The 25,679-nt window shown below is 52.0% G+C and overlaps 1 protein-coding gene and 1 long non-coding RNA gene across 5 annotated transcripts in view; both read left to right on the top strand.

The window, feature by feature from the left end:
• The window catches only part of LOC114670078 (uncharacterized), a 78,999-nt gene extending 74,567 nt beyond the window's left edge, over nt 1–4,432 (top strand). Inside the window, exon 5 of the long non-coding RNA XR_013397871.1 lies at nt 65–4,432. This is a non-coding gene — a long non-coding RNA (uncharacterized LOC114670078). The remainder of the gene's footprint in view (nt 1–64) is intronic.
• Nucleotides 4,433–4,797: 365 nt separating this feature from the next.
• Nucleotides 4,798–25,427, top strand: LOC114670077 (uncharacterized). Of its 4 annotated transcripts, none has more exons than XM_077945630.1 (4): nt 4,798–6,695; nt 6,894–6,970; nt 8,929–9,156; nt 24,649–25,427. In XM_077945630.1, exons 1-3 carry the CDS (start codon nt 6,593–6,595, stop codon nt 9,067–9,069), a joined length of 321 nt encoding a protein of 106 aa, XP_077801756.1. In that variant the 5' UTR covers nt 4,798–6,592; the 3' UTR covers nt 9,070–9,156; nt 24,649–25,427. The 4 variants fall into 4 exon arrangements, 3 of the variants coding, with proteins under 3 accessions (XP_077801756.1, XP_077801755.1, XP_077801754.1); XM_077945629.1 differs by lacking the exon at nt 24,649–25,427 and adding an exon at nt 11,312–17,173; XR_013397870.1 differs by lacking the exon at nt 24,649–25,427 and adding an exon at nt 11,312–17,173 and having other exon boundaries at nt 4,798–6,009; nt 6,153–9,156.
• Nucleotides 25,428–25,679: the final 252 nt, after the last annotated feature.

Genomic DNA, 25,679 nt, shown 5'->3' with positions numbered 1-25,679 from the left:
GCATTTCTTGGAACGTATCCTCATCATTAAGTGACTCATGACTGCTCTCTCATTCTCCCCTCAGCCGTATGGGGTGCGACAGTTTGGTTTAATATGTGAAGAAACTGAGGTACAGACGGGGTAAGTAACGGGTCCAAGGTCGCTCAGCTGTGAGAGGCAGAGCAGGGATGGGAAATGGCTTCTTCATCGTGACCCTGCTAGCCGCTGACCAGAGGAGGGCCCTACCTGCCACCAGGAAGGGTCAAGCCTACCTGAAGGGGGTTACAAGAGGTAAAAGGGATGTCGCAAAGTCGATCTTTTTGTGTTGCTGCTTTTATCATAACTTAGGTTAGAATTCTTACCTGACGCTGTGAGGCTTGCCTATCAATCCTTCTTCCCACAGCAGGGATGGTAACCGACTTGAGCACGAGGCAATTCCTCATTCATTGGTCTTGGTAGCCCAGAATCTGGTGCAGGTCCTGCCAGAGAGAGGTGCTCAATAAATGTTTGATGTGTAGTGGGTTCTGAGGACCACTGGAGAGAAGGCGTGTCTGGGAACCCATCCCTCTAGAGGCTCAGATCAAGGCCATGGCTACTCAGTGTATCTTCCCTGACCACGGCCATGGGTTCCTCCAATTTTATCATTGTTGATTTGGAACTCTGATTCTACTTCTTAATTTAGCAATGCTTCATTACTGTTCTTACAGTCACTACTTTTCTTGTTGAAGCACATCCTTTGGCGGTTCTCTTGTGAGGGTGTGTGGTAGAACCGTCTTCTTTATGCTCCCTACGCTGCAGTGGGTAGGAGGAAAGTTCCATGGCGACCGTTGCTGCTTTGATGGGGTCTGCAGCCTGTCCAGCTGCTGTCCCATCACTGGCTCTGCTTGGCTCTTTGGTGGCGGAGCTGATGCCGTCTGTCTATGTTCCCTTGACTTCTTTTCTGTGCTCATGCTCTCAAGCTCCTGGCAGGCAGGACCTGCACCTCCCTGCTGGACGGCTGCTGTCAGGTTGCAGGAGCCCACTCTGCAGCACACAGATGGCCACAAAGGCCTGAGAAGGCATGTGCCACAGGGGCAGCCCCAGTTAGGACTGCCCAGAGATGTCACCCACACTGTCTTCAGAACCATGCGATTTGCCCGCATCACACTCCTGCACAGCCTCTGTCCCCTCCTGGACCAGCATTTAATTCTTCCCTCAGGGCCTGCTCCTGTGAAATCCAACCTCAGCCTGCAGCTGTAAAATATTTTGTGTACTCAGTTAACCCTCGGTTTCACTCCTTGTGTTTACCTTTAAATTTATTTTTTATGTAACCTGCTTTCAACTGAGATTTGTATTCCTTCAATTTTTGAAAAATATCGCCACTATCTCTTCATATACTGAGTTTTTGTAATTCTCTTCTTCCGGAACTCCTAGTAGGTGAACACTGGATCATTTCAATCTCTCTTCCAAGTTTCTTTCACAATTCTACTTTTACGGTTTGTCTGTACTATGTTGTGAACGGATTCCTCATCAACATTTTCCAATTCACAAACTCTCCTCTCAACTGTTTCCCATCTGGGATGTATCATAGTGGTTGGATTATTTCTTTATTTCAGGAACTGCATTTTGTAATCTCCGAGATTGTGGTTGGATTTTTTTTTTTTCACATTTACCTCTTCTTGTTTTATTTCTGCCTGTTCTGTTTCAAAATTCCTCACTGGGCCTCGACTTATTTCTTTGACATTTATTCACCCTTCAGCACTCGCCCTTTGATGCCAGAGCCAGGGTTTGCACAAGACTTCCCCAGGAGTTATTGCCAGCAGCCATTGCCAGCAACTCCCTGTTGGATTCTGCCGACTGGGGGCACTGGGGAGAGCAGGGGCAGCCAGAGAAGTGAGGGGCTCTCTGCCGCCATTCCACAGCAGCTGGGGTGCCGAGCGCTTCCTGTTCATCATGGTACCCACTGCCTTTCATTTACTCTAAAATTCCATTGCTTGTGCGACGCACCAGCCATTTGTGTGTTCATCACGGTACCCACTGCCTTTCATTTACTCTAAAATTCCATTGCTTGTGCGACGCACCAGGCGTTTGTGTGTTCATCACGGTACCCACTGCCTTTCATTTACTCTAAAATTCCATTGCTTGTACGATGCACCAGCCGTTTGTGTGTTCATCACGGTACCCACTGCCTTTCATTTACTCCAAAATTCCATTGCTTGTACGATGCACCAGCTGTTTGTGTGTTCATCACGGTACCCACTGCCTTTCATTTACTCTAAAATTCCATTGCTTGTGCGACGCACCAGCCATTTGTGTGCTCTTTAGAAAGAAGCAATGCTGCCAATTAAATAAGGTCATGTTGTTTATGGAAATATGTGTCCAGACTTCAGAGATGTTGAAATGTGAAAAGCTATGGCTAAGATAGTGGGATTTTAAAGTGTTTGTCAGACGGTTCTCTGGTATTTATGTTCAGATCGATGGTTTTGTGTGCTGTCTTCTGTCTCTTTTTGAAGAGAGCCTCATCCTGTCCCCGTTTGCTATGTGTGCACTCCTGCCAGCCCCCAGGACGAGTTCCCTTTCCTCCTCTTTGTGCTCTGAGGGGGCGGGGCTGCCACGGCCATTCTGAGGAAGAGGATCCTGCTGCCAGAGATGCAGCCTCACTCACTGAGAGTCACATGGGAGGAAAAATGCTTCTGGTTCTCCGCAAGTGTCCTTTTTCTTTTTCCACTTCTTTCTCTACTTGTTTGGATGGTAGATATTAAACGCCTATTCTTAGCAGATGTCCTAGATATTTTAACATATATATAATTCATCTAATTCCGGAGTGCCAATGCTTTCATCCTCCTTTTTGAACAACCGTGGATCTTTCTGTGCTGAAATTCTCCATCATCTATTTCTGAACCTCATGCATCTTTGTCCGGGATTCTTTCCCCACCAACTCCTGCAGAGCAGGCCTTGTTTGTAATGAGTCAATGTTTGTTTCAATGCCATGAGTTCCCGCCGTCTTCACTCTTCTCGCATCATGGACCTTCCATCTGAGGTCCTTCCCTTGTGGCCAAACTGCAGACTTTAGAATTTCCTTTACCTGAGGTCTCTTGGTATGTGGGAGGCTGCAAAACTGTCCATACATTCTCCCCGTACCAAGCTTGCTTCTCCACCCCTTGGGGCTCGCTTGGAAAGGGGATGCCGGCAGATGCGGGTGAGGTGCTTGCCTGTGGCGGTGGAGGGGGACTTGCTCTCCTGCCCGCTTTGGACCCTGGGCCATCTTGTGCATGAGCCTGAGCAGGAGTGTTCAGGTCCCAGGCAGCAGCGGGTGAGGAAGGGGGGCCATCCTGGGTCACCCAGCAGCTGACTGGATGCCGGCTGACCGCAGGTGCAGGGGAGAGCAGAAGTCAGCTCGGCCCCTCCGTCCTCAGCCCAGCAAACGCTCAGGAGCATGACGGTTTACACCATGAAGCTCTGGGGTGGTTTGTGCTGTAGCAAAGCTAATTTTCATGGTGACAAACTTAGTGTTATCTTCCTGAAATATCTTTGTTTCATCTTCATTCTAGAGACTTCTAGCATTGGTGTAGAATTCTAGGTTGAAAACTGTCTCAGAACTTTGAAGATGTTCAACTGTCTTAACTTGCATTTTGCTGTTGAGAAGTCAGCAGTTAATCTGTTTTTCTTTTGTAAGCAACAATCCCTCCCCCGCTGCCCCCCAGCCATTTCTAGATGCTTTTAAGATTGTGTTCATTGTCTTTGACGTTTTTTAGTTTCACAGTGATGCATTTTGGTGTGGATTTTGTAATATTCATCCTGCTTGAAAGTTGAGGGGGTGGATTTTAGGATCGCGGTTTGGTGTCTTTTTATGTTTTTTTGAGCATTATTAGCTGTTATCTCTTTAAATATTGCCTCCTCATTTTTCTCTCTACTCCCTTTTGAAATTCAAATAGATTAATGTCAGACCTAATTCATCTTATCTTCCACGTCTTAATGTTTTCCGTCACTTTCATGTTTCCCATCTCTTTGTCTCTGGACTGTATCCCTGATAACATCTGACACATCTTACCAAGTTTCTCTCAAACTCCAGCTAGTCTGCTGCTATTTCACTCATATCTTACCAGAAGTTTTGTTATTTTTTGAATATCTTGTTTCTTACTAATACATTTAATCTTCCTTTTGAAACTTCCTTCCAATTTTTAAAACATGTTAAAATGTTAATATTATATTAATGCTATGTGTCTGGTGTTTCTGATATCTACGGTCTCACTGAGTCTGTGTTTGCTCTTCTGTTTTTCCCACTCACTCACACTCATGGCACCTTTCTTCCTTGTGTATGTTGGGTGGGGAACTCATCTTCCTTTGAACTGGGAGTTCTTTGAGACCTGGGTTGAAGTTGAGAGGACTTTTTCTCCGTTTCTCCCTCCCCTCCCCTCCCCTCTACTCCCCTCCCCTCCCCTCCCCTCCCCTCTGCTCTCCTCTCCTCCTTTCCCTCCCCTCCCCTCCCCTCTGTTCCCCTCACCTCCCTCCCTCCCCTCCCCTCCCCTCCTCTCCCTCCCCTCCCCTCTACTCACCTCCACTCCCCTCCACTCCCCTCTGCTCCCCTCCCCTCCCCTCCTCTCCCTCCCCTCCCCTCTACTCACCTCCACTCCCCTCCCCTCCCCTCTGCTCCCCTCCCCTCCTCTCCCTCCCCTCCCCTCCTTCCCCTCCCCTTCCCTCCCATCTCCTTCCCTTCCCTCTCATCCCCTTCCGTCCCCTCCCCTCCTCTCCCCTCCCCTCCTCTCCCCTTCTCTCCCCTCTCCTCTGCTCCCCTCCCCTCTTCTCTCCTTCCCTCCCCTCCCCTCCCCTTCCCTCCCCTCCCCTTTTCTCCCCTTCCCTTCCCTTCCTCCTTCTTTTCTGTTCTTCTTATTCCTCTTCCTCCTTCTTCTTTCTTTCAACGTTTGAGGTTACTTGGGCCATTGATATCTGGAACTAAAGTTTACCCTGAGGTTTGCAGGGTCACACAGGTAGCCTCACTGATCACAAAGCTGTTTGAGGACCCATTTGATGACAAAATGAGATTATTTTTTTCCCTTTACGTAATTCCAGGGTTGAGACAGGTAAGTTTTCTTTCTGTCCCCTTCTGAGTGATCGCTTTATTTGTTGTTCACTCTTACACTGGGCATAGCCCGTAGACGGTCCCAGATTCATCCGGGGTCTCCTGTGTTTCCCTGCTCTGGGTCAGCCTCAGGCCACATCTTCTTCTCCCCACGGTGCTCAGGGGCTCTGAGGTGAGGCGCGTCCCTGTGGGGTAAGTGCTGTTGGGTGGGTGCACCCCCAGGTTCTGTTTTCAGCTCCCTTTCAGGGCCTGTCCCGTCATTGCCACTGTGCCAGCCCAGCCATGGATTTGAAATCAGTTCAAAATAGTTCACTCGACTTTTCTCTGTTTCGGTGGCGGTGCCAGGATGCTGCTGCAGGATAAGCTGTTCTCAGGGTCTCAGCATCAGGTTTCCCCTCAGCTGCAGTCTTATTGTTTGCAGGCTCATTGTCAGTGGGAGGAGTTTTGCTCTGTTTTGTTTTGTGGTTAGTCTGTTTCTCTTTCTTGCCTTCCCTCCATTCCTGCCGCACTTCTTTCTAGCAGCTTTGCGGTTGTCTGGTGCCTAAATGCCCTGTCTCACGACGGTGGTTGGGCTTCTGTCCCACTGGGGCACGAGAGGTCACCCAGATGGAGCCATGGTTGGCAGGGGGTTGACTCACTGCTGACCCCGAGGTTCAGGGCCTCCTACCTACCCTGGCTTGTGGGTTCAGGGTGCTGAAGCTCTGATAGGGGTCAGGCAGCTTTACTGGGGGCAGGGGCAGGAGTCCTTCGTGCCTGGCTGGGGGTCTTTCACCCTGTATGGGCAGTTTCAGTCTCTCCACCGTTCGGGAGCAACCCACTGGCCCTGCTGCCCGTTACCAAACCCGAGGTCCACAGGCTGGGGTCTTTGGCCACCCACAGTGCTGTGCTTGTCATTTGCAGACAGCAGGCTACATCCTTCATGGCTTTTTTCAGTGCCTGCCATGCGTCTGGAGCAGAGAAGAAAATGAAGTGTGAGTGCCCTGCCCCCTCCTGACCACAGGTTTAAGATGTGGCTTTGAAGCCTGTACTCTGGTAGCGATTATTTTGTGGACAGAATAATCTCCCAGGTAAAAAGTGACAAGTTCTCTTTACGCATGCTCATTCCTTCCTGAAGAGACCAACGCGAGCTCGCCAGGTTTGTGCATGTCCTGGTTGTCTCACCCGATAGCTGTGATCACCAGCCAGCACGTGGCTCCCCTGAGCCTTTATCCTCGTCGGCACCACTCGGCAAATTCGTCTCGTGGGTGACTGTTTCCCAAGCATCTCTACATGCCAGGCCCCGACATGCAGGCAGGAGAATGCCCCACAGATGTTCCCACTGAATGCCCCAGGGCCTGGGGGTGTGAGGGTCACATGACCAAGGAGAGTGACGGCTGCTCACTGCTGACCTGCGTGTGGGGAGAGCCTCCTGGTCACCCAGGGAAGCTGATGTCTTCACGAACCCATGAACATGGAAGGGCGAGGCAGGAGAGGAGGCCAGAGCCAGTGGAGGCCAGAGTGGTGCTGCAGCGCCAGCTCTGAGACGGCCTAACGGCCACCAGCCAGGGAAGGCAGATGCCCACTGAAAAAGGGCAAGGAAGCGGATGCGTCCTGGAGCCTCGGAAAGGAACACGGCTTTTCCGAGATGCTGATTTGAGTCCAGCGAGACCCAGGCCAGGTGTGGGAGCTCCCGAGCTGTTGGGTGGTAACTGTGCTGCTGGAGCCTCCCGGTTTGTGAGGATTTGTCACAGCAGCTGTAAGGCGTGAATACAGCCATACACAGTGAAGGGCTTGCGAAGTGATTCCCCGTCAGGGCAGAGGGCGTCTAACACCTGATGTCCTGACCAGGCTAAGGGCCTTGGGCTTCTTCCCGCAGCCTCCGGTCTCCGGGTCCCACCACCAGCCACGCAGCGACTTGTAAGGGGAGCGCAGATGCCTGGTCCCAGCCAGACGGTAATTGACAGGCAGCTGCAGGGACCTCTTCTGATTCATTCACGTCGAAAAATACCCTGGATGTATTTTTATGGTGCCGTGCGGGGTGGGGAGACTTTGCGGCCGTGGTTTTCCATGGATTTTTCAGGGAGGATGTTCTGCAGCCGCTTACTTCGAATGCTTTTGACAGGGCAGCTGCCGTTCACAGCCCTGTGGTCTCAACACTGATGACTTAGGATTTCACCGAGAGCAGGGAGCAGTTGTCCCTCTTCAGGAGAGGGATGTGGACTTAAAGATGGTCCTGCAGGTCAGCGCAGGGCGGGCCGGCTGCTGAGGGAAGCTGGGCATGTCCCAGTTAAGCAGAGAGGGTTAGCGCTGGCTGCCGGGCTCCTGCAGTCCGGCCCCCTCTTTCCTGGATGGGAGTCTCCAGGGCTGGGGGAGGGTGGGTGCTTGCAAAGCCACCTGCGCACTGGGGACGACCCTGACGTGGGGGCCCTGGGCCACGGCTCCTCTGACGCCTCTTCCTGTGAAATAGAAGCAGTGCCCCAGCCTTGTTTCTTTTCTTTTGTTGCCTCGTGATTTATTTTCATGCCCCAGCAGGCAAGCCGAGGCCTCATTCTTTCCACACGTCCCTCTCAGCTTTCCGGGGCCAAGGCTGGGCCTAGGAAGCAGCATGTCCCTTTTGCTCGAGGAGGGGCAGGCGCCAGCCACTCTGCTCATGTGTTCAGTCCCAGGGAGAATCTCTTCTGCTCTGCGGGGTCCTGGGAGGCTGGCTGGGTGGAACTTGTTGGGCACACAGCCCTGGGGGTGTTGTGGAGCTGACAGCCTTCCTGGGTGGAAAGACTGGCTCCCTGGAGCGAGGGGAGGAAGTCAAGGGGCTGACCAGGGCTTGGGCCCCTGACCATTGGCCTATGTGGGGAGGGAGCTCCCCCTTAGCTCCCTCATGGGCTCAGCTGGCCCCAGCAGGCTGGTTTCTCATGACTCTCGTGTCAACCACTTGTCCTCCAAAGTCTTACACACATACACATGTGCATTCACACACATGCACATGCATACACACATGCACACACGCAGACTTGCACACACATGCACACGTGCATGCACATACGTGCACATACACACGCACACACGCAGACACAAACACACATGCACATGCACACACAGGCGCACACATAAACACGCACATGCACACACAGGCACACACGCAGACACAAAGACACGTGTACATGCACAGACAGGTGCACACACACACGCACACACATGCACACATATGCAATGCACACACGTGCACACATGCAGACATACACACATATGCATGCACACATGCACACACACATGCATACATGCACATGTGCACACACACATATACACATGCACACAGCACACTTATGCCCATACACCCTCACACAGTCTCACAGTCACACACATGCACTCATGTTCATGCCCAGGGTCCGGAGCTGTTCCCTGGGAAGCCTTTCCCGCTCTCTATAGGATTGTGATGGGGATGCAGGCACAGCCGATGACGTCTCACACCCTCCTCAGTGGAGCTCCCAGGCTGGGGGCGTTCCCAGGGGCTCTTCCTTTGCTCCAGGTTCCAGTGAGTGCTTGTGTGGAGCTGCTGCTCTGTGTGCCTGAGCTGCGGATATCCAGTGGAGTCTGTGACATTGCCGCTCCTTCTCACCCTGAGTGCCTGCAAGCACCAATCAGCCGTGTTATTGAAGTCTGGGCATTCAGGGCTGTGCAGTTCCCCGAAAAGCACATGAGGCAGAGTAGAGAAGGCCTTGGTGTCCTACGGGTTTAGAACTTTTAGCTTTTTAATATATTGTTGCGAAAAATGGCAGCCCTGCTGCAGCCCCTGTGGGAAGTCAGGGCTGAGCAGGCCTGTGGGGTGAAGCCGGCAGCCCCTCTTTGGCCTCCGGGGTCAGGGGAGCAGAATACGAAGCTGAGCATTCCTGAGGATCTGTTCTGGACACCTGCAGAAAGCCCTGGAAGCCCAACCCATGGCCACACATCCTTCAGGAGCCGTCCGGCCGCACCGGGTGGCTGGAGAGACCCTGTGTCCGCCGCTCCCCCTGCCACAGGCCACACAGACCCTGCTGCACCGGGTGGCTGGAGAATGAGACCCTGTGTCCACAGCCTGAGGCTGCCCCCGCCGCAGGGCACACAGACCCGTGATCCGGGCAGCCCATCCTGTCGGAGCCACCTCTGTATGTATCCATATGTGTGTGTGCTGTGTGTGAGTGTTATAAGTGTGTGTCTGTGTGTGTTGTGTTGTCTGTGTGTGTGTTGTGTGTTGTGTGTTGCGTGTGTGTGTGTGTGTATAGGTCTTTATGCTGCTTGCATCTTGAAGGCCCCTCTTGACTCCCGACCTGCCTGGGCTGGGATCTGGTGATGTCACTGCCTCTTTTCTGGGCTGGGCCTTCTTTTCTGTCAGGGCTGTCAGTGGTAGCTTCTTCCAGGCAGTCCTCTGTGGTGCCCAGGCGGGGTCAGGCACCCCTCCTTCAAGCCTCCTGGTACCTCACCTCTGTCCACCGTGGCCCTGCAGAGGAGCCGCACCCTGCCCCGCCGGCGCTGCCGCCTCTGCCTGCCTCTCGTCCTGAGCGAGCACCCTCTGCCTTAGCACCTGCTCAGGGCATGAGGATGAAAGATGAGCGATGGGCGAAAACGTGCAGGAAACGCACTCCCATCGCCGCGGAGGCGTCTTCCCGCAGGCTGGTGAAGCTGCTTCTCTGTCTTGCAGTTTGTAAACTGCTGTTCATTGACGTTTGTCTGTCCTTTAAGATCGATTTAAAAGTTTCATCTAAATTCACATTCATACTTCATGCCTCAGAATAGGGACGTCTTTTTGTTTCTGACTGTTAGGAACCAACATGGTATTGGAAAAGGCAAGAGCTTTGGTCACATTCCCTATGCTTAATTCTCACTGGTTTTAATGTGTCTCTCAAACATCTGGTCCCATGTCCCGGGTTTTAAGTTAAGGGAATAACAAAATCACTGTAGGCAGCCTCCTGTGCTCCTGTCCTCCCATGCCCCCTGAGCTCCCAACCTCCTGGGCTCCTGTCCTCCCACACTCCCATCCTCCCGTGCTTCTATCCTGCAGTGCTCCCATCTTCATGTGCTCCCATCCTCCTGTGCTCCCATCCTCCTGTGCTCCCATTCCCCCATGCTCCTGTCCTCCCGTGCTCCCATTCTCCCATGCTCCCTGTGTTCCTATCCTCCTGTCTCCTGTGCTCCCATCCTCCCATGCTCTTGTCCTCTCATGCTCCTGTCCTCCCATTTGGCATCCTCCCATGCCCCCTGTGTTCCTGTCCTCCCAAACTCCCATCCTCCCATCCTCCCATCCTCCCATGCTCCCATCGTCCCATCCCCCCTGTGCTCCCATCCCCCTGGATTCCTGTCCTCCCATGCTCCCACCCTCCCGTGCTCCCATCCTCCCATGCCCCCTGTGCTCCCATCTCCCGGGCTCCTGTCCTCCCGTACTCCCATCCTCCTGTGCTCCCGTCCTCCCATGTCCCCTGTGCTCCCATCCCCCCGGGCTCCTGTCCTCCTGTGTTCCTGTCCTCCCGTGCTTCCATCCTCCCATGCTCCCATCATCCTGTGTTCCCATCCTCCTGTGCTCCCATCCTCCCGTGCTCCTGTCCTCCCGTGCTCCCTGTGCTCCCATCCCCCGGGCTTCTGTCCTCCTGTGCTCCCATCCTCCTGTGCCCCCGTGCTCCCGTCCTCCTGTTCCCCCTGTACTCCCGTCCCTCTGGGCTCTTGTCCTCCTGTGCTCCCATCCTCCTGTGCTCCCATCCTCCCATGCTCCTGCCCTCACGTGCCCCTGTGCTACCATCCCCCTGGGCTCCTGTCCTCCTGTGTTCCCGTCCTCCTGTGCTCCCATCCTCCCATGCTCCCATCCTCTCGTGCTCCCATCCTCCTGTGCTCCCATCCTCTCGTGCTCCCATCCTCCTGTGCTCCCATCCTCCCATGCTCCTGCCCTCACGTGCCCCTGTGCTACCATCCCCCTGGGCTCGTGTCCTCCTGTGTTCCCATCCTCCCATGTTCCCATCCTCCTGTGCTCCCATCCTCCTGTGCACCCATCCTCCCATGCTCCCATCCTCCTGTGCACCCTGTGCTCCCGTCCCCCCGGGCTCCTGTCCTCCCGTGCCTCCCATCCTGCTATTACCCCAAAAATGGGTCTTCCAGGGAGACGGAAGGTGAAGTGTGTGTCACGAGGCTTGATGAGTTAAATACAGATGTTTACTTCAAATTTTAATGAAAGGGTGGCGGTCTGAGGAGTGGTCTCCATAGGGAAAAGCATTCCTGCTCTGCATTCGGGCAGGCTGGTGCTGAGCCTGAGGTTTCCCACCTGTCTCTTTCCAGTGGGGGATGCCGCTGGGACGGACCCCAGGCCTCCGCATGAGCTTGGCTATGACGGCATCCTCTCTGGACCGTGCAGAGTCTGTGAGGCTGTGCAGAAGAGGGCCCAGCACAGATCTGGCACCGAAGGGGTGAGAGCTGAGAAGCACCTATGTGGGGTGGCCCAGGGGTTCGCCAACTCATGACTCCAGCACCCGAGTGGGTGTGTCACGAGAGTTCGCAGGCTCACGACTCCAGCATCTTTAAAATGTGACGATGGTATCAGGAAATTGAGAGTAGCATAACCCTGTGTCCAGTTGCTTTGAGATAAAAGCACTGGTTTAAGGAATGTAGACACATTATTAAAAGAAAAAACAAAACCTGGCCTAGCTGGTGTCCTGAGCATTGTTCAAACGGAAGAAGAAAGAGAAAGTGGGCAGGGTGCAAGACGGAATGTGCAGGTGACTTTCCTTTCAGGCTGGGCAGGGCCGCCAGGGTCAGGCTTTGTCTGGCTACTGAGCCAGTGTTCTGCCCAGGATGGCAGCGAGTTGGCCAGGGGGCCTCAGCCACCCTGGCTCCTGTATGACCAGCCTCTTCTTGGGAACCGCAGCTGGAGAAGAAATGGGGGCCCCTGCATGTCACATCTTCAGGGGGTTTTCCGTGCCGTCCTTTCCCTGGGTATTTCCCAAGCACTTCCTCGGTGGAAAGCAGAGACGGGGTCCGCAGCCCTCGGTGTAGGAACTTTTGGACAAGGTCTCCGGGCAGCAGCAAGAGCCAAGCAAGCCCATGCTCGGCTCACTGTGCAGGGCTGTCCAGGAGATGCTGGCCTGTCTTACGTGCCCTCCACCAGAGACCTCCCGGCCTGGAGGGCTGCAGATCCCACCCTGCCCCATGGTGACTTTCAGAAAAGGGGAGCAGTGAGGTAGCCTTGACTGCACTGAGATGGGCCCTGAACCCTCCAGTGAGTGACCTCTGCCAGCATGGGCGGCCTGGGGCACCCACACCCCGGTATCCCTTCCCCATGTGAGTCTGAGTAGGGGGTGTCTGACTGCAGGGACAGGAAGCAGCTGTGGCCCCTCTCTTTCCCTCCCTCTCTGTGTCTCCCACACCCATATGCGTTTTGGAGGAAGGCGGCCCCGTTGCTGACTTGGGAGGGCTGGTCCTGCATCCTTGTACAGCAGTGGTGAGCATCTCCCTGTGGGGCAGGGCTGTGGCTTTCCACGGTTCCCCCGGGGGTGGGTAGCAGGGGAAACCCAGTGCCTTCTTTATTTAGCTCTGTTTTTGGCTTGAGTTTCCATGGAAACCACGGGTAGCTGAAAGTTTCTGAGCTATTGTTATTTTTAAGAATATGGCTCCTCTTTCTTGCCCACGTTCAGATAGCAGTTTCCATGGGAACAGAATAGAAAGTGCCAGGATGAGAGGGAGCCCAGTTTGGCCATGTCCCTGGCTGTCTGTGGAGGGGAGACTGGGGAGGAAGGGAGTGCACGGATGGGACCGTGGTCGGGGAGCCCAGCACCCTCTGGCTCCTTCCTGGACACGGTTCTGCCACTTCGGCAGGAAGGGGCTCCAGGACGAGCCCCGATCACTGGTGATTCGCCTTCACTGTGGTGGCTTTCAGTCTTTGGGGAGGGACCATGATGCCAGAAAGGGGCGAGAAAAGTTTCAAAGAAGGTTTATCCCAAAGTGCACTGAGTGCTGGTCCCCAGACCCTCCCATAAGGACCTGCCAGGCCCAGAGGGGCCCCAGATGCGCCGCCACCCAGAGGCGGTGTCCTCACAGGGAAAGCCAGGTGCGGGGAGCACAGTGTTCCTCTGGGCGCAGCTATCATCAACCCAGCTTGGAGGAGACGTCCTGAGGCCCTGGAGGTTAAGCCGCTCGTCGGGGTCTCAGTCTCACAGCTGCGAAGTGTCCCTCGGCCTCCGGTCCCCAGTGCCCAGGATCACTGTGCTTGTGCGATGCTGCAGGTGGGAGGTCCTGGGGTCCAGGACCCGGGAGAGGGGCTTCCTCATGGGCGCCTGAGGCTTTTCCAGGCACTGGGGGTAGAGCCATGAGAGGCAGCCTGGCGAGCTCAGGGGTGGGGCCTCATGCTTCCCAGATCCCCACACCCGCACACTCCTGGGTGTTTGTGCATTTAACTCTCACATGCCCTCCTTGCTGACTTGAATCGTGCCCGCCAGCCACCCACCCCCGCCGTAAGATATGCCCACCTGGTACCTGGGAATGTGACCTTATTTGGAATAAAGGTCTTAGTAGATGTAAGTAAGTTAAGGATCTTGAGGGAATATTCTCAGGATAGACCATGTCTTCAGCCATAAAACAGAACTCAATATATTTTATTTATTTATTTATTTATTTGAGATGGAGTCTCACTATATCACCCAAGTTGGAGTGCAGTGGTACGATCTTGACTCACTGCAACCTCTGCCTCACCAGCTCATGCGATTCTCCCACCTCAGCCTCCCAAGTAGCTGGGATTACAGGTGTGCGTCACCATGCCCGGCTAATGTTTTTTGTATTTTAGTAGATACGGGTTTCACCATGTTGCCCAGGGTGGTTTCTGCCTGCCTCGGCCTCCCAAAGTGCTGGGATTACAGGTGTGATCCACCGCGCCAGGCCTCAGTACATTTTAAAGACTGCTATTATGCAAAGTATCTTCTGACCAACATGGGATAGAATTAGAAATCAGCAAAAGAAGGAAATTTGGGAAATTCACAAATACGTACAAATTAAACAGCACATTCCTCAATAACCAGGTGTCAAATGAGTCACAAGGGAATCAGAAAATGCTTTGAGATGAATGAAAATGAAAACAAAACATACAAAAGCTTATTGGATGCAACTAAAACAGAGCTTTGAGGGAAGTTTGTAGTTGCAAACACTTATATTAAAAAAGAAAAAAGATCTCAAATCAATAACCTAATCTTTACCTCAAGAAACTAAAAGAAAGGAAAGCAAAATGAATCCAAAGCAGACAGGTTTGAGGAAATAATAATGATTAGAATGAAAAGAAATAAAATATAGAGTATAAAACAAGAGAGGAAATCAACAAAACCAAAATTTGGTTATTTGAAAAGATCAACGAAACTGACAAGCCTTTAACTAGATGGGCAAAACATACAGAAGGAGAAGGCTCAAATTAATAAAATCAGATGAAAGAGATAACATGAAATCCAACCTTATACCATACTGGCTAAAAAATACAAAAAATTAGCCGGTGTAGTGGCGGGTGCCTGTAGTCCCAGCTACTCGGGAGGCTGAGGCAGGAGAATGGCGTGAACCTGGGAGGCTGAGCTTGCAGTGAGCCGAGATTGCACCACTGCACTCCAGCCTTGGTGACAGAGCGAGACTCTGTCTCAAAAATAAATAAATGAATGAATGAATAAATAAATAAATAAATGAAAATTAAAAAAAGAAAACCAACCTTATAGATATAAAAAGGATTATCTAGTAATTGCAGCACTTTGGGTGACCAAGGTGCGTGGATCGCATGAAGTCAGGAGTTCGAGACCAGCCTGGCCAACATGGTGAAACCCTGCTTTTACAAAAATACAATAATTAAACAGACATGATGGCATACGCCTGTAATCCCAGCTGCTTGGGAGGCTGAAGCAGGAGAATCACTTGAACCAGGAGGCAGAGGTCGCAGTGAGCTGAGACTGTGCCACTGTACTCAGGCCGGGAAAAGAGTGAGACTCTGTCTCAAAATAAAATAAAATAAAATAATAAGGATTATCAGAGCATATTATGAACAATTGCATGTCACTACATTTCATAACTAGATGACATGGGAAAATTTCTAGGAAGACATAAACTATGAAAACTGATTCAAGAAGAAATAGAAAATTGGCATAGGTTTATAACAAGTAAAGAGAGAGACTAATTTTTAAAACTCAACGATGCAGATGTGTAATACAGAGCATGTATAAAGATCCCGCAGCACATGTCATAGTCAATGGTATGGATGTGTGATAGAGAGCGTGTATGAAGATCCCACAGCATGCATCATACTCAATGGTACAGATTTGTGATAGAGAGCACATATGAAGATCCTGCAGTACGTGTCATACTCAACTGTACAGATGCGTGATAGCGTGTATGAAGATCCCACAGCATGCATCATACTCAGTGGTACAGATGAGTGATTGAGGGCATGTATAAAGATCCCGCAGCACATGTCATAGTCAATGGTACGGATGTGTGATAGAGAGCGTGTATGAAGATCCCACAGCATGCATCATACTCAATGGTACAGATTTGTGATAGAGAGCACATATGAAGATCCTGCAGTACGTGTCATACTCAACTGTACAGATGCGTGATAGAGAGCGTGTATGAAGATCCCACAGCATGCATCATACTCAGTGGTACAGATGAGTGATTGAGGGCATGTATAAAGATCCCGCAGCACATGTCATAGTCAATGGTACGGATGTGTGATAGAGAGCGTGTATGAAGATCCCACAGCATGCATCATACTCAATGGTACAGATTTGTGATAGAGAGCACATATGAAGATCCTGCAGTACGTGTCATACTCAACTGTACAGATGCGTGATAGAGAGCGTGTATGAAGATCCCACAGCATGCATCATACTCAATGGTACAGATGAGTGATTGAGGGCATGTATGAAGATCCTGCAGCATGCGTCATACTCAATGGTACGGATGTGTGATAGAGACTACGTATGAAGACCCCAGAGCATGTGTTGCACTTGATGGTACAGATGTTTGATAGAGAGCATGTATGAAGATCCCACAGCATGCATCATACTCAATGGTACAGATGAGTGATTGAGGGCATGTATGAAGATCTGGCAGCATGCGTCATACTCAAGGGTACAGATGCGTAATAGAGACTACGTATGAAGACCCCAGAGCATGTGTCGCACTTGATGGTACAGATGTTTGATAGAGAGCATGTATGAAGATCCCACAGCATGCATCATACTCAATGGTACAGATGAGTGATTGAGGGCATGTATGAAGATCTGGCAGCATGCGTCATACTCAAGGGTACAGATGCGCAATAGAGACTACGTATGAAGACCCCAGAGCATGTGTCGCACTTGATGGTACAGATGTTTGATAGAGAGCACGTATGAAGATCCCACAGCATGCATCATACTCAATGGTACAGATGCATGATAGAGAACATGTATAAAGATCCTGCAGCCTATGTCATACTCGATGGTACAGATGCATGATAGAAAGCACGTATGAAGATCCTGCGGCATGCATCATACTCAACGGTACAGATGCGTGATAGCATGTATGAAGATCCCAGAGCATGTGTCACACTTGATGGTACAGATGCATGATAGAGAGCACGTATGAAGATCTCACAGCACACGTCATAATGGTACAGATGCATGATAGAGAAGATGTATGATGATCTGGCCGCATGCGTCACACTTGATGGTACAGATGCGTGATAGCATGTATGAAGATCCTGTAGCACGTGTCATACTTGGAGGGGGAGACTGAGTATTGGGGGAGACCCCCAAGGTCCGGAGTGAGACGTGGGTGGCACTGCGAATATAAAATGTTCAGAACAGGCCAATCCCTAGGCAAAGCAGATCAGCGGTTGCCGTGTGGGGACTGAAGAAGGAAATGGGAAGTGACTGTCGCTGCGTGGGGACTGAGGAAGGGAACAGAGAGTGACTGTCCCCACATGGGGGCTGAGGAAGGGAATGGGGAGTGACTGAGGAGGGTATTTTGTATCTTTTGGGGGTGATGAAGATGTTCTAAAATTAGGCAGTGGTGATGATTTCACAACTCCATGATTATACTCAAAACCACTGAACTGTACACGTTTAAAAAGTGAATTTTATGGTATGTGAATTATGCCTCAATAATGCTGAAAAAATAAAAACAAAAAAAAGGTCAGATGCTGATGCAAGAAATCAAGAAGGTGTTTACCTGGTGGGGTGGGAGTGGGGCAGGAGAGTGGGGATTTGGAGGTGGGCAGGGGCATGGGTTTTGTGGGGGTGCCTGGTTAGTTTCTGTCTCTTGGTGTAGGCGCTGGTTACATGATGGTTTGGTTCGTGAAATCCAATGAGCTGCTCACTTATGACAAATGCACATTCTATTCCAGTAGAAAGTTTTAAAAGGAAATAAAAGTAAACGAGCATGGCCAGGCTCACACGGCAGCGTGGGGTGGGAGTCATGGCTGCAGAGGGACACTGTGCCCCAGAAGGTGAGGTGGGAGCTGGATCGTTTCCCATCTGGGTGTGGAGCTCGCAGTGAGCTTGCATGTTGAGGGTGGGCTAGGATGGCAGGGGAGGTACCTCCAGCCAGGTTAACTTGTGCATTTCCCTCAAGGCTTGCTCAAGGTCACCTTCTCCTTCCAGCTGCATTTTGGGGGTCCCAGAGCAGCCCAGGCCCCTTCCTCAGCCCTAGGGTGCCTCACGCTCACACATTGCATGTGCACCCAGCCTCCTGCCTGCCCGCTCTCATGCCTGTGAGCTCCTCCGTGGAGGGGCAGGGTCTTGCTCAGTGCTGTGTTCTCAGCACTTAGCAGGTGCACAGATGTTTGCTGATTGACTGCATGAACACATGCTGCTGTGCATGATGGGTAATGAAGCCGCAGCTGTGCATGATGGGTAATGAAGTCACAGCCCCCACACTCAGACCCTCCTCCCAGTCCTGAAGGATGGTGTCCATCCTGTGGGGATGGTGGGCAGTGATCTTGTTCCCCGCCACCCTCTACGTTCAGTATGGAGCCCAGGCAACTTTCAGGAGGAAGACAAATGCCAGGTGTTGCTCCCTGTTTGCCCCTTTGCCCCTCTCCCTAGAACAGCCGGCTGGCCTCCCTGGTCCTCGGCCAGCACAGGGCTTGTGTGCAGCCCCCAGAAGCAGGCCTGGGCCCTCTGTACCCCAGCCCGGCCTTTCCCCAGGCTCTGCATCCTGCCTCCTCTCAACCTTTCTGCCTCTGCACCTGCACTTTGTAGATGGGTGAGATGTCCTCCAGGTCCTTCCCACATGTGCCATGGTGGGGTCACTGGGCATCTCCTCTCACTTAGCAAAGATGGGCACCTCTCTGCAGCCTCCCCACCATGGGGTATGGGGAACCCCACTAGGAATTCCATGCCCTGACACTCAGAGAGTCACCTGGGACACTCACAGATCATCCCACACCCATCATTCTTACAGGTGCGGGTGGGTGAGAGGGGCGTCCAGAGGAAGCTCGTGGGGCCGGGGCCCTGTTTAGGCCAAGAGCGCCAGCACTGGCCTGGCTACTGGTTCAACCCTCCAGAGGCTGACCTTAGGAGGTTGACCTTGGGCAAAAGACTTCACCTTCCCACGATTTTTTTAATGCAGTGAGGCTGTGGCGAGGATTATTGTCAAATTCTGAGAACAGAGTCTGGCCTGTAGTAAAGGCTCCAGAAATATAAATGGAGGTGACTTCTCTCATCCCTCCTTTGGCCACCGGTCTCTGACAGACCAACCTCGCACCAGGAGGGCAGTCGGGGTCAGCCGGCTGCGGCGGGCAGTGTGGGAACTTCACTCTTCCAGGGATCTGTGCCCGGGCTCACCCATTCCCTACAGAGACTAAATCCCAGACCTTTCATTGCTTTTAAACAGTGTTCCACATTTTTGATATAAAAACCCTGAAGTGCTGAAAGCATGAGGCGCGTGGGGAGGGATGTGCGTGCCCCCAGCCCACTGGCACTGACATGTCCCCATTTTGGGTGCTCAGCTTGATCTGAACTTCAGGGATCTGGCTTCCTTCCCACTTAACATTTAAATACATAAGCAACAACTGAACTTTTCAAAAGTAATGGCGCTCCTTTGATTTCCGCTTATAGGCTGGAGAAATGCAATTTCTGCTTCTAGGCTGGCTCCCCTGGCCCCAGAGCCTCAGGAGGGCAGGTGATGCCCCGGTCCCCTGCTTAGGTGTGGCCTCGTCCTTGTCCTCTGGCCTCCACTCCTTTGCCCTGTGCCCAGCCTCCTTGGCCAAGGCTTCTGCTGTCTTGTGACCCTCATGGGTCCCCAATAGCCCACCGTCCCTCACGTCTTCCCCAGATGACCAGGGGCTGCCCCAAGTCCCAGGGGCCAACCCTGAGCTTAGCTCCCTGCTAGGCCCTGGACACCCCGCCTGTCCGGACCTGAGGGTGGGAGGCTGGTGCCGTCCTAGGCTCTCCCTCCTCTGACTCTGAGAGAGCTGAAGTCCTGTCTTGTGGGCCACCTGCTTCCAGGGGTCCCACAGCCTCAGATTTCTTCTTCGATGATCACAGCAGATCCTCTCCTGGAGCCCTGGCCTGCAGGCCCCACTTCCCTGGCCTGAGAAGGCTCCTGAGGAATAAACACAGCTGCCCCGACCCGTGCCATGCCTGGCGGCCGCCTGGATTTTCTGCTCAAGTCCAGCTCTCTGGGTGCTCGGGGTGGGGGCTGCTCCCCACGGGTGGCACCTCCTTGTCCTCGCACTCTCTCCCCTCCCTGTGCCCAACACCCACCTTAGGGCGAGGCAGGCCGGACAGCCAGTCCTTGTGGAAGTCTGCAAAGCAGCAAATAGGCACTTTTCCTTTTCTCTTCCACATTTTCACTGATTTGGCAGGAAAAATGGCGTTTTGTTTTAGGAACGATGATCACCGGATGAGCTTTTCACTGGGCAGCCACAGGATCGAGCTCTGAGGGCCGCATCCTCTTCCTCCCTCCTGGTCAGAGCCTCGCGCCCCCAAGGCAGCCATTGCTTCCCGCGATTGCTTTATTTTTCTTTTACTTTTTCAAAGGCTTCCTGGCTTTCTACCTGGTTATTCGATATTATTTGATAATCATGCTGTCCTATCAGACAAAGACTTGCATGGATTTTTATTCAAATAGGGTGAACCTAGATGTAATTTTGGAATTAAGTTTTATGATTTTCTTTTCCTTAAAAAATTTTCCAGTTGTTGCTGTAACAAATTACCACAAATAGCCCACATTATTTCGACGTTCAGGAGGGAGGAGGTTGGGGCAGGGCTGGCTTCTCGCGAGGCTCTGGGGGAGATCCACCTCCGGCCTTTCCAGCTCCTCTCGGCAGCCTGCGTCCTCGGGCTCCTCAAAGCCAGCAGTGCCGCCTCTTTGAATCTCTCTCATCTTGCCTCGGTCGCTGTGTTCCGACCCTGACCCTCTGGCCTCCCTCTTCTAGGGCCCCTTGTGATGACACTGAGTCCACCAGCTAAGTCTCAAGATCCCTGTCACTCATCACACTTGTGAGCCGCTTTTCCCACGACAGGCGGCCTGCACAGGGACCCTGAATGCGATGATGCAGACACAGTCGGGGCTGACGTCATTCAGCTGACTCTGCATGGCACACCTGCTATTATTTTTCTTTCTATGTCCCCATACAGTCGTGTAATTTTCTGCAGGTAACTCTTTCCATTGTATGGCAACAATCCTGCCAAACATGTAGGTTTTCTGCCTCTACAATGAAAGGTATTAGGATTTTTTTCCCTCTACTGATTATTGCTACCATATAGAAAAACTACTGATTTATTTACATGATCAGGTTTTCAACAACTTTACACAGAAGTCTTTTATGAATTCTCGTAGATTTTCCTCTTATTTTCTGGAATTTTCTTGGTATTCAGTAATTGCATCAACAAACCATGATAGTTAGAGCCTCCATGCCATAATTAGACTCTAGCATCTAGAGCCTCCATGCCATAATTAGAGTCCAGCATCTAGAGCATCCCTGCCATAATTAGAGTCCACAATCTAGAGCCTCCCTGCCATAATTAGAGTCCACAATCTAGAGCCTCCCTGCCATAATTAGAGTCCAGCATCTTGAGATTCCATGCCATAGTTACAGTCCACAATGTAGAGCCTCCATTAGAGTCCACAATCTAGAGCCTCCATGCCAAAATTAGAGTCCAGCATCTAGAGCCTCCATGCCATAATTAGAGTCCACAATCTAGAGCCTCCATTGCCATAATTAGCACCCAATATCTAGAGCTTCCCTGCCATAATCAGAATCCAGCATCTAGAGCATCCCTGCCATAATTAGAGTCCAGCGTCTTGAGATTCCATGCCATAATTACAGTCCACAATCTAGAGCCTCCATTAGAGTCCACAATCTAGAGCCTCCATTAGAGTCCACAATCTAGAGCCTCCAATCTAGAGCCATAATTAGAGTCCAGCATCTCGACTGCTTTCTGCATTCCTAGAGGTTCTACAGAGTCCATGCACAACGGTGGAAGAGCGGTTCTGTTTCAGGTTTTAATTGCTACACTTTAAAATTTCCTTTAAAGAGTTTCTTCCATATGAATTGTGCCTGAATGCGTGGAGGTAGGTGGCAGGCGGCAGTTCTCTGAGGACTGGGGTCGGGGAGGGTCTGAGCCACTTCTCTGAGCTCCCACAATCCCTAGCTCCCTCCTGGTTTCCATCTTCGTTGGGGGACTGGCATCTCTGAGTCGTGGGGGTGCAGGCACCCTGCTCTCTCGTGTTCTCAGAACTTTTCTCCCTGGACCCCTCCGTCCCTTGGCCTGCGTCCTGTGCCCGGCAGAGGCTGCCCGTGGTCCAGGAAGACAGAGGGGCACCGTCTTCCTTCACGGAGGTATTTCCTTCAAAGTAGAGCCAGGCAGTGTGATTGTCATAAGTGAGTCTCCAGGCTATGGAACATAAAATATTTATATCTATATCAGGGAAGACAGATTAATCCAATAATGAAAACAGTCTGGAGACCGCACCAGCTCTTCTATTTATGAGGGCTTCCTTTTGGGGAGCACCAGTGTGGGATCAGGGGCTCGCCTCTGCAGCCTCTTTGCAGGGAGCTGTCCTCGGCCTTCCTCCCTGTCACCCTTGACGTGCTGCGGGTAGACAGCCCAGGCCATCTGACAGGTGTTCGGGGGCGAGCGCTCTGGGTGGGCAGCCCCTCAGGACTGACAGCCTGGCGTGGGCCCCTCCAGAGGTCACTCGCAGCCACCTTTTCTGCTCTTCCTGCCTCACTGTGAGCCCTCTGCTGGCATTGCTGTGGATGGGAGGCTGAGCTGGTGCTTCTTTGCCTCTATCCTAGAGAGCCAGGGCCAGGGAAAGCATGCATGGGCAGCTGCAGGGCCAGGGAAAGCACGCATGGGCAGCTCAAATCCTACTGGGGAGCTTCTCGAGGAAGGAGACTTCACATCAGACTCACCACAGAAAGCAACTTGCAGAAAATGTCAGTGGCAATTTCTCTTCTCCCACATGGCTCCCTTCCTGGCTCCTTCTCGGGGCATCTGGCTGACCACTCATCTGCCCCTTCTTCTACCAGTGCTTCGGGAAAAACCATAAGTGGGAATGTTTGGATTTGGCCCCTACCCCATATGAACCTCTCACCATCTCCTGTTTTCCCTCCAGCGTGGTCCCAACCCCCCACATGCCTGTAATTTCCTCAGAAACTGGGAACAGAAACAAGCTATTTTCTTTTTTCTTTTTTTTTTTTTTTTTTTTCAGACAGAGTCTCACTCTGTCACCCAGGCTGGAGTGCAGTGGCACGATTTCGGCTCACTGCAAGCTCTTCCTTCCAGGTTCACACCATTCTCCTGCCTCAGTCTCCCAAGTAGCTGGGACTACAGGCACCCGCCACCACTCCCGGCTAATTTTTTTTGTATATTTAGTAGAGACAAGGTTTTACCATGTTAGCCAGGATGGTCTCGGTCTCCTGACCTTGTGATCCACCAGCCTCAGCCTCCCAAAGTGCTGGGATTACAGGCGTGAGCCACTGTGCCCAGCTGAAACAAGCTATTTTCTAAAGATGTGTTAGTTCTTTTAGCAAATCAGCCCTGAGACTCCTGATCAAATAGCTGTGTGTATCTGTATCTGAGTATGTTCGTCTCTGCATTCCTGTCTGCAGTGGTCATCTCAGTACCCATCATTCATGGTGTGTAACCAATCACTCCAACATGTAGGTTTAACACTGAAGTAAAGCAGCAGGCAGGTTTTTTCTTACAATTATGTCGTCAGCAGTTTGGGCTGGGCTCAGTTGGGTGGTTCTTCTGCTGGTCTCATCTGAAGTCACTTTCTGACTGCATTCATCTGGCAGCTTGATGGGCAGTTGGTGCCGGACATGGGCTGTGTGGCCTCTTCCATCTGGAGCTGTGGTCCACAGGAAGCAGAGTGGATCTTTCAGACTCTTGAGATCTTGTCTTGTGTGTGCATGCCTGTGTGTGAGTGCATGTGTGTGCATGTGAATGTGTGCATGTGCCTGGGTGTGGGTGCATGTGTGTGCAGGTGTGTGTGTGCCTGGCTGTCAGTGCATGTGTGTACATGTGCATGTGTGCATGTGCCTGGGTGTGAGTGCATGTGTGTGCATGTGCATGTTTGCATGTATCTGGGTGTGAGTGTATGTTCATGTGTGTGCACCTGTCTGTGGTGCCGGTATGTGCATGTGTGCATTTCTGCATGCCTGAGTGTCAGTGCATGTGTGTGCAGGTATGCATTTGCCTGGGTGTGAGTGCATGTATGTTCATGTGTGTGTGTGCCTGGGTGTGTGTGCATGTGCATGCATGTTTGTGCCTGGGTGTGAATGCATGTGTGTGCATGTGTGCATGTGTGTGTGGGTGTGTGTGCAAGTGCATGTGTGCATGTGTGTGGTTGTGTGTGAATATGCATGTGTGTGTGTATGCCTGGGTGTCAGTGCATGTGTGTGCATGTGTGCCTGGGTGTGAGTGCATGTGTGCATGCATGGGTGTGAGTGCATGTGTGTGCATGTGTGCATGTGTGTTTGCACCTGGGTGTAAGTGCATGTGTGCATGTGTGTGTATGCATGGGTGTGAGTGCATGTGTGTGCATGCCTGGGTGTCAGTGCATGTGTGTGCATGTGTGCCTAGGTGTGAGTGCATGTGTGCATTCATGGGTGTGAGTGCATGTGTGTGCATGTGTGCGTGTGTGTCTGCATCTGGGTGTAAGTGCATGTGTGCATGTGTGTGCATGCATGGGTGTGAGTCCATGTGTGCATGTGTGTATGCCTGGGTGTGAGTGCATGTATGTGTGTGTGTGCCTGGGTGTGAGTGCACGTGTGCATGTATGTGCATGCATGGGTGTGAGTGCATGCATGTGGACACGTGCCTGTGCATCTGTCTCATCAGGCATGGGGAGAATCATGGAATTAGTTTGTAAAGAGTTTCAGGAGAGCCCCGGTCTCATGGATGCTGTCCTGGTTGGCATGAGCATCATGACCCCCTCCAAATGTCCCCAGGACAGGCTCTGCTGGAGTCTTGGCCTGGGTGAGGGGCTCTTCTCTCTGAGGACAGCATGGGCGGCACCTCAGGCCCACTCACAGGAGTGGGAAAACGTGGGCTGGATGAGTTTTGCTCCAGTTCTGGGGCTTGGCACCTGGTTTACTAAGCAAATCAATGAGCAGTCCTGCTCCTTGGATGATCCTTTTCATCTTTTATTCCCAGATTTCCCAGGTGTCTGATGTGTGCCAGTTTCCAGGCTGAAGATGAATACGAGTGGGCCCGCCTAGTCTGAAAACTCAGTTGCTGTTTTAAAAGGGACTTCAGAAACTTCAGACCTTCTGGGCCACACACATGGGTCATGTGACCCTTTCCACCCACTCCACTTAGGAAGCCCCAAACCCTCTAAGGAGCAGGCTATGTCGGTTCTCCTAAGGAGCTCCCAGGCACCCTGCTGTCCTTGTTGGCGGAACAGCCCGGCCTGCTGGATGGTATTGTCCCACTTTCCAGAGGAGAAAACAGAGGGTTTGGGGAGTCTGCTCTAAGTTACACAGAGCTGCTGCAAGATTTAGGATTAGAACTCGATGTCTGGAACAGCTGCCGACCTCAGAAGTTAGGTTCGAACACAATTTCCACAAACTCCGTGTCTCTGAAACCCCACATGGGTGATGCTTCCAAGGGGTTTGCAGCATCCAGCCAGAGTCGTTGATTGTGCTGAGTGGGAAAAAGGGTCAAAATAAATGTGTGCTACCATCATGCTCCTGCGTGTCATCGATCAATGGCTTAGATTTTTGGGGAGTAGAATGTGCTGTCTACACTGGTGCTGCTGCCGATCGGGGAGCTCAGGTACTGGACGGCCCTCAGAGGAGCAGCCCTTGTTTTCTCGTGGGGTCCACTGTGAGATCTGCTTTACCTGGGTCCTTCCTGTCAGTGCCTGCTGACCTCAGCCACCCTGTCCCAGTCCCTCCTGATGGTCCCTTCCTTGCAAGCTTGCCAGCTCCTCCTCTCAATCTCACTGTCCACATCTTAGGGCAATGACGTCAAAGTGATTTCCAGGGCTCGGGAACACGCCAGTGAATTTCTGCAGGCTTCCGGAAACTGGGCCACATGGGCACAGTCAGCGTGGGGGGCGTGGCTTTCTATGGAAGTTAAAGCCTTTGCATTTTCATGCTGATGCAAATGTAAACACACGCGCACACTTGCACACATGCACCACACATGTGTGTATGTACCCACCACATACATACGTGTGCACC

This window comes from Macaca mulatta, chromosome 9 (genome assembly GCF_049350105.2).
Source record: "Macaca mulatta isolate MMU2019108-1 chromosome 9, T2T-MMU8v2.0, whole genome shotgun sequence".
In the NCBI taxonomy this organism is placed as follows: Eukaryota; Metazoa; Chordata; class Mammalia; order Primates; family Cercopithecidae; genus Macaca; species Macaca mulatta.
The sequence above is the reverse complement of the archived record's forward strand: the minus strand, read 5'-3'. Positions and strand labels throughout refer to the sequence as shown.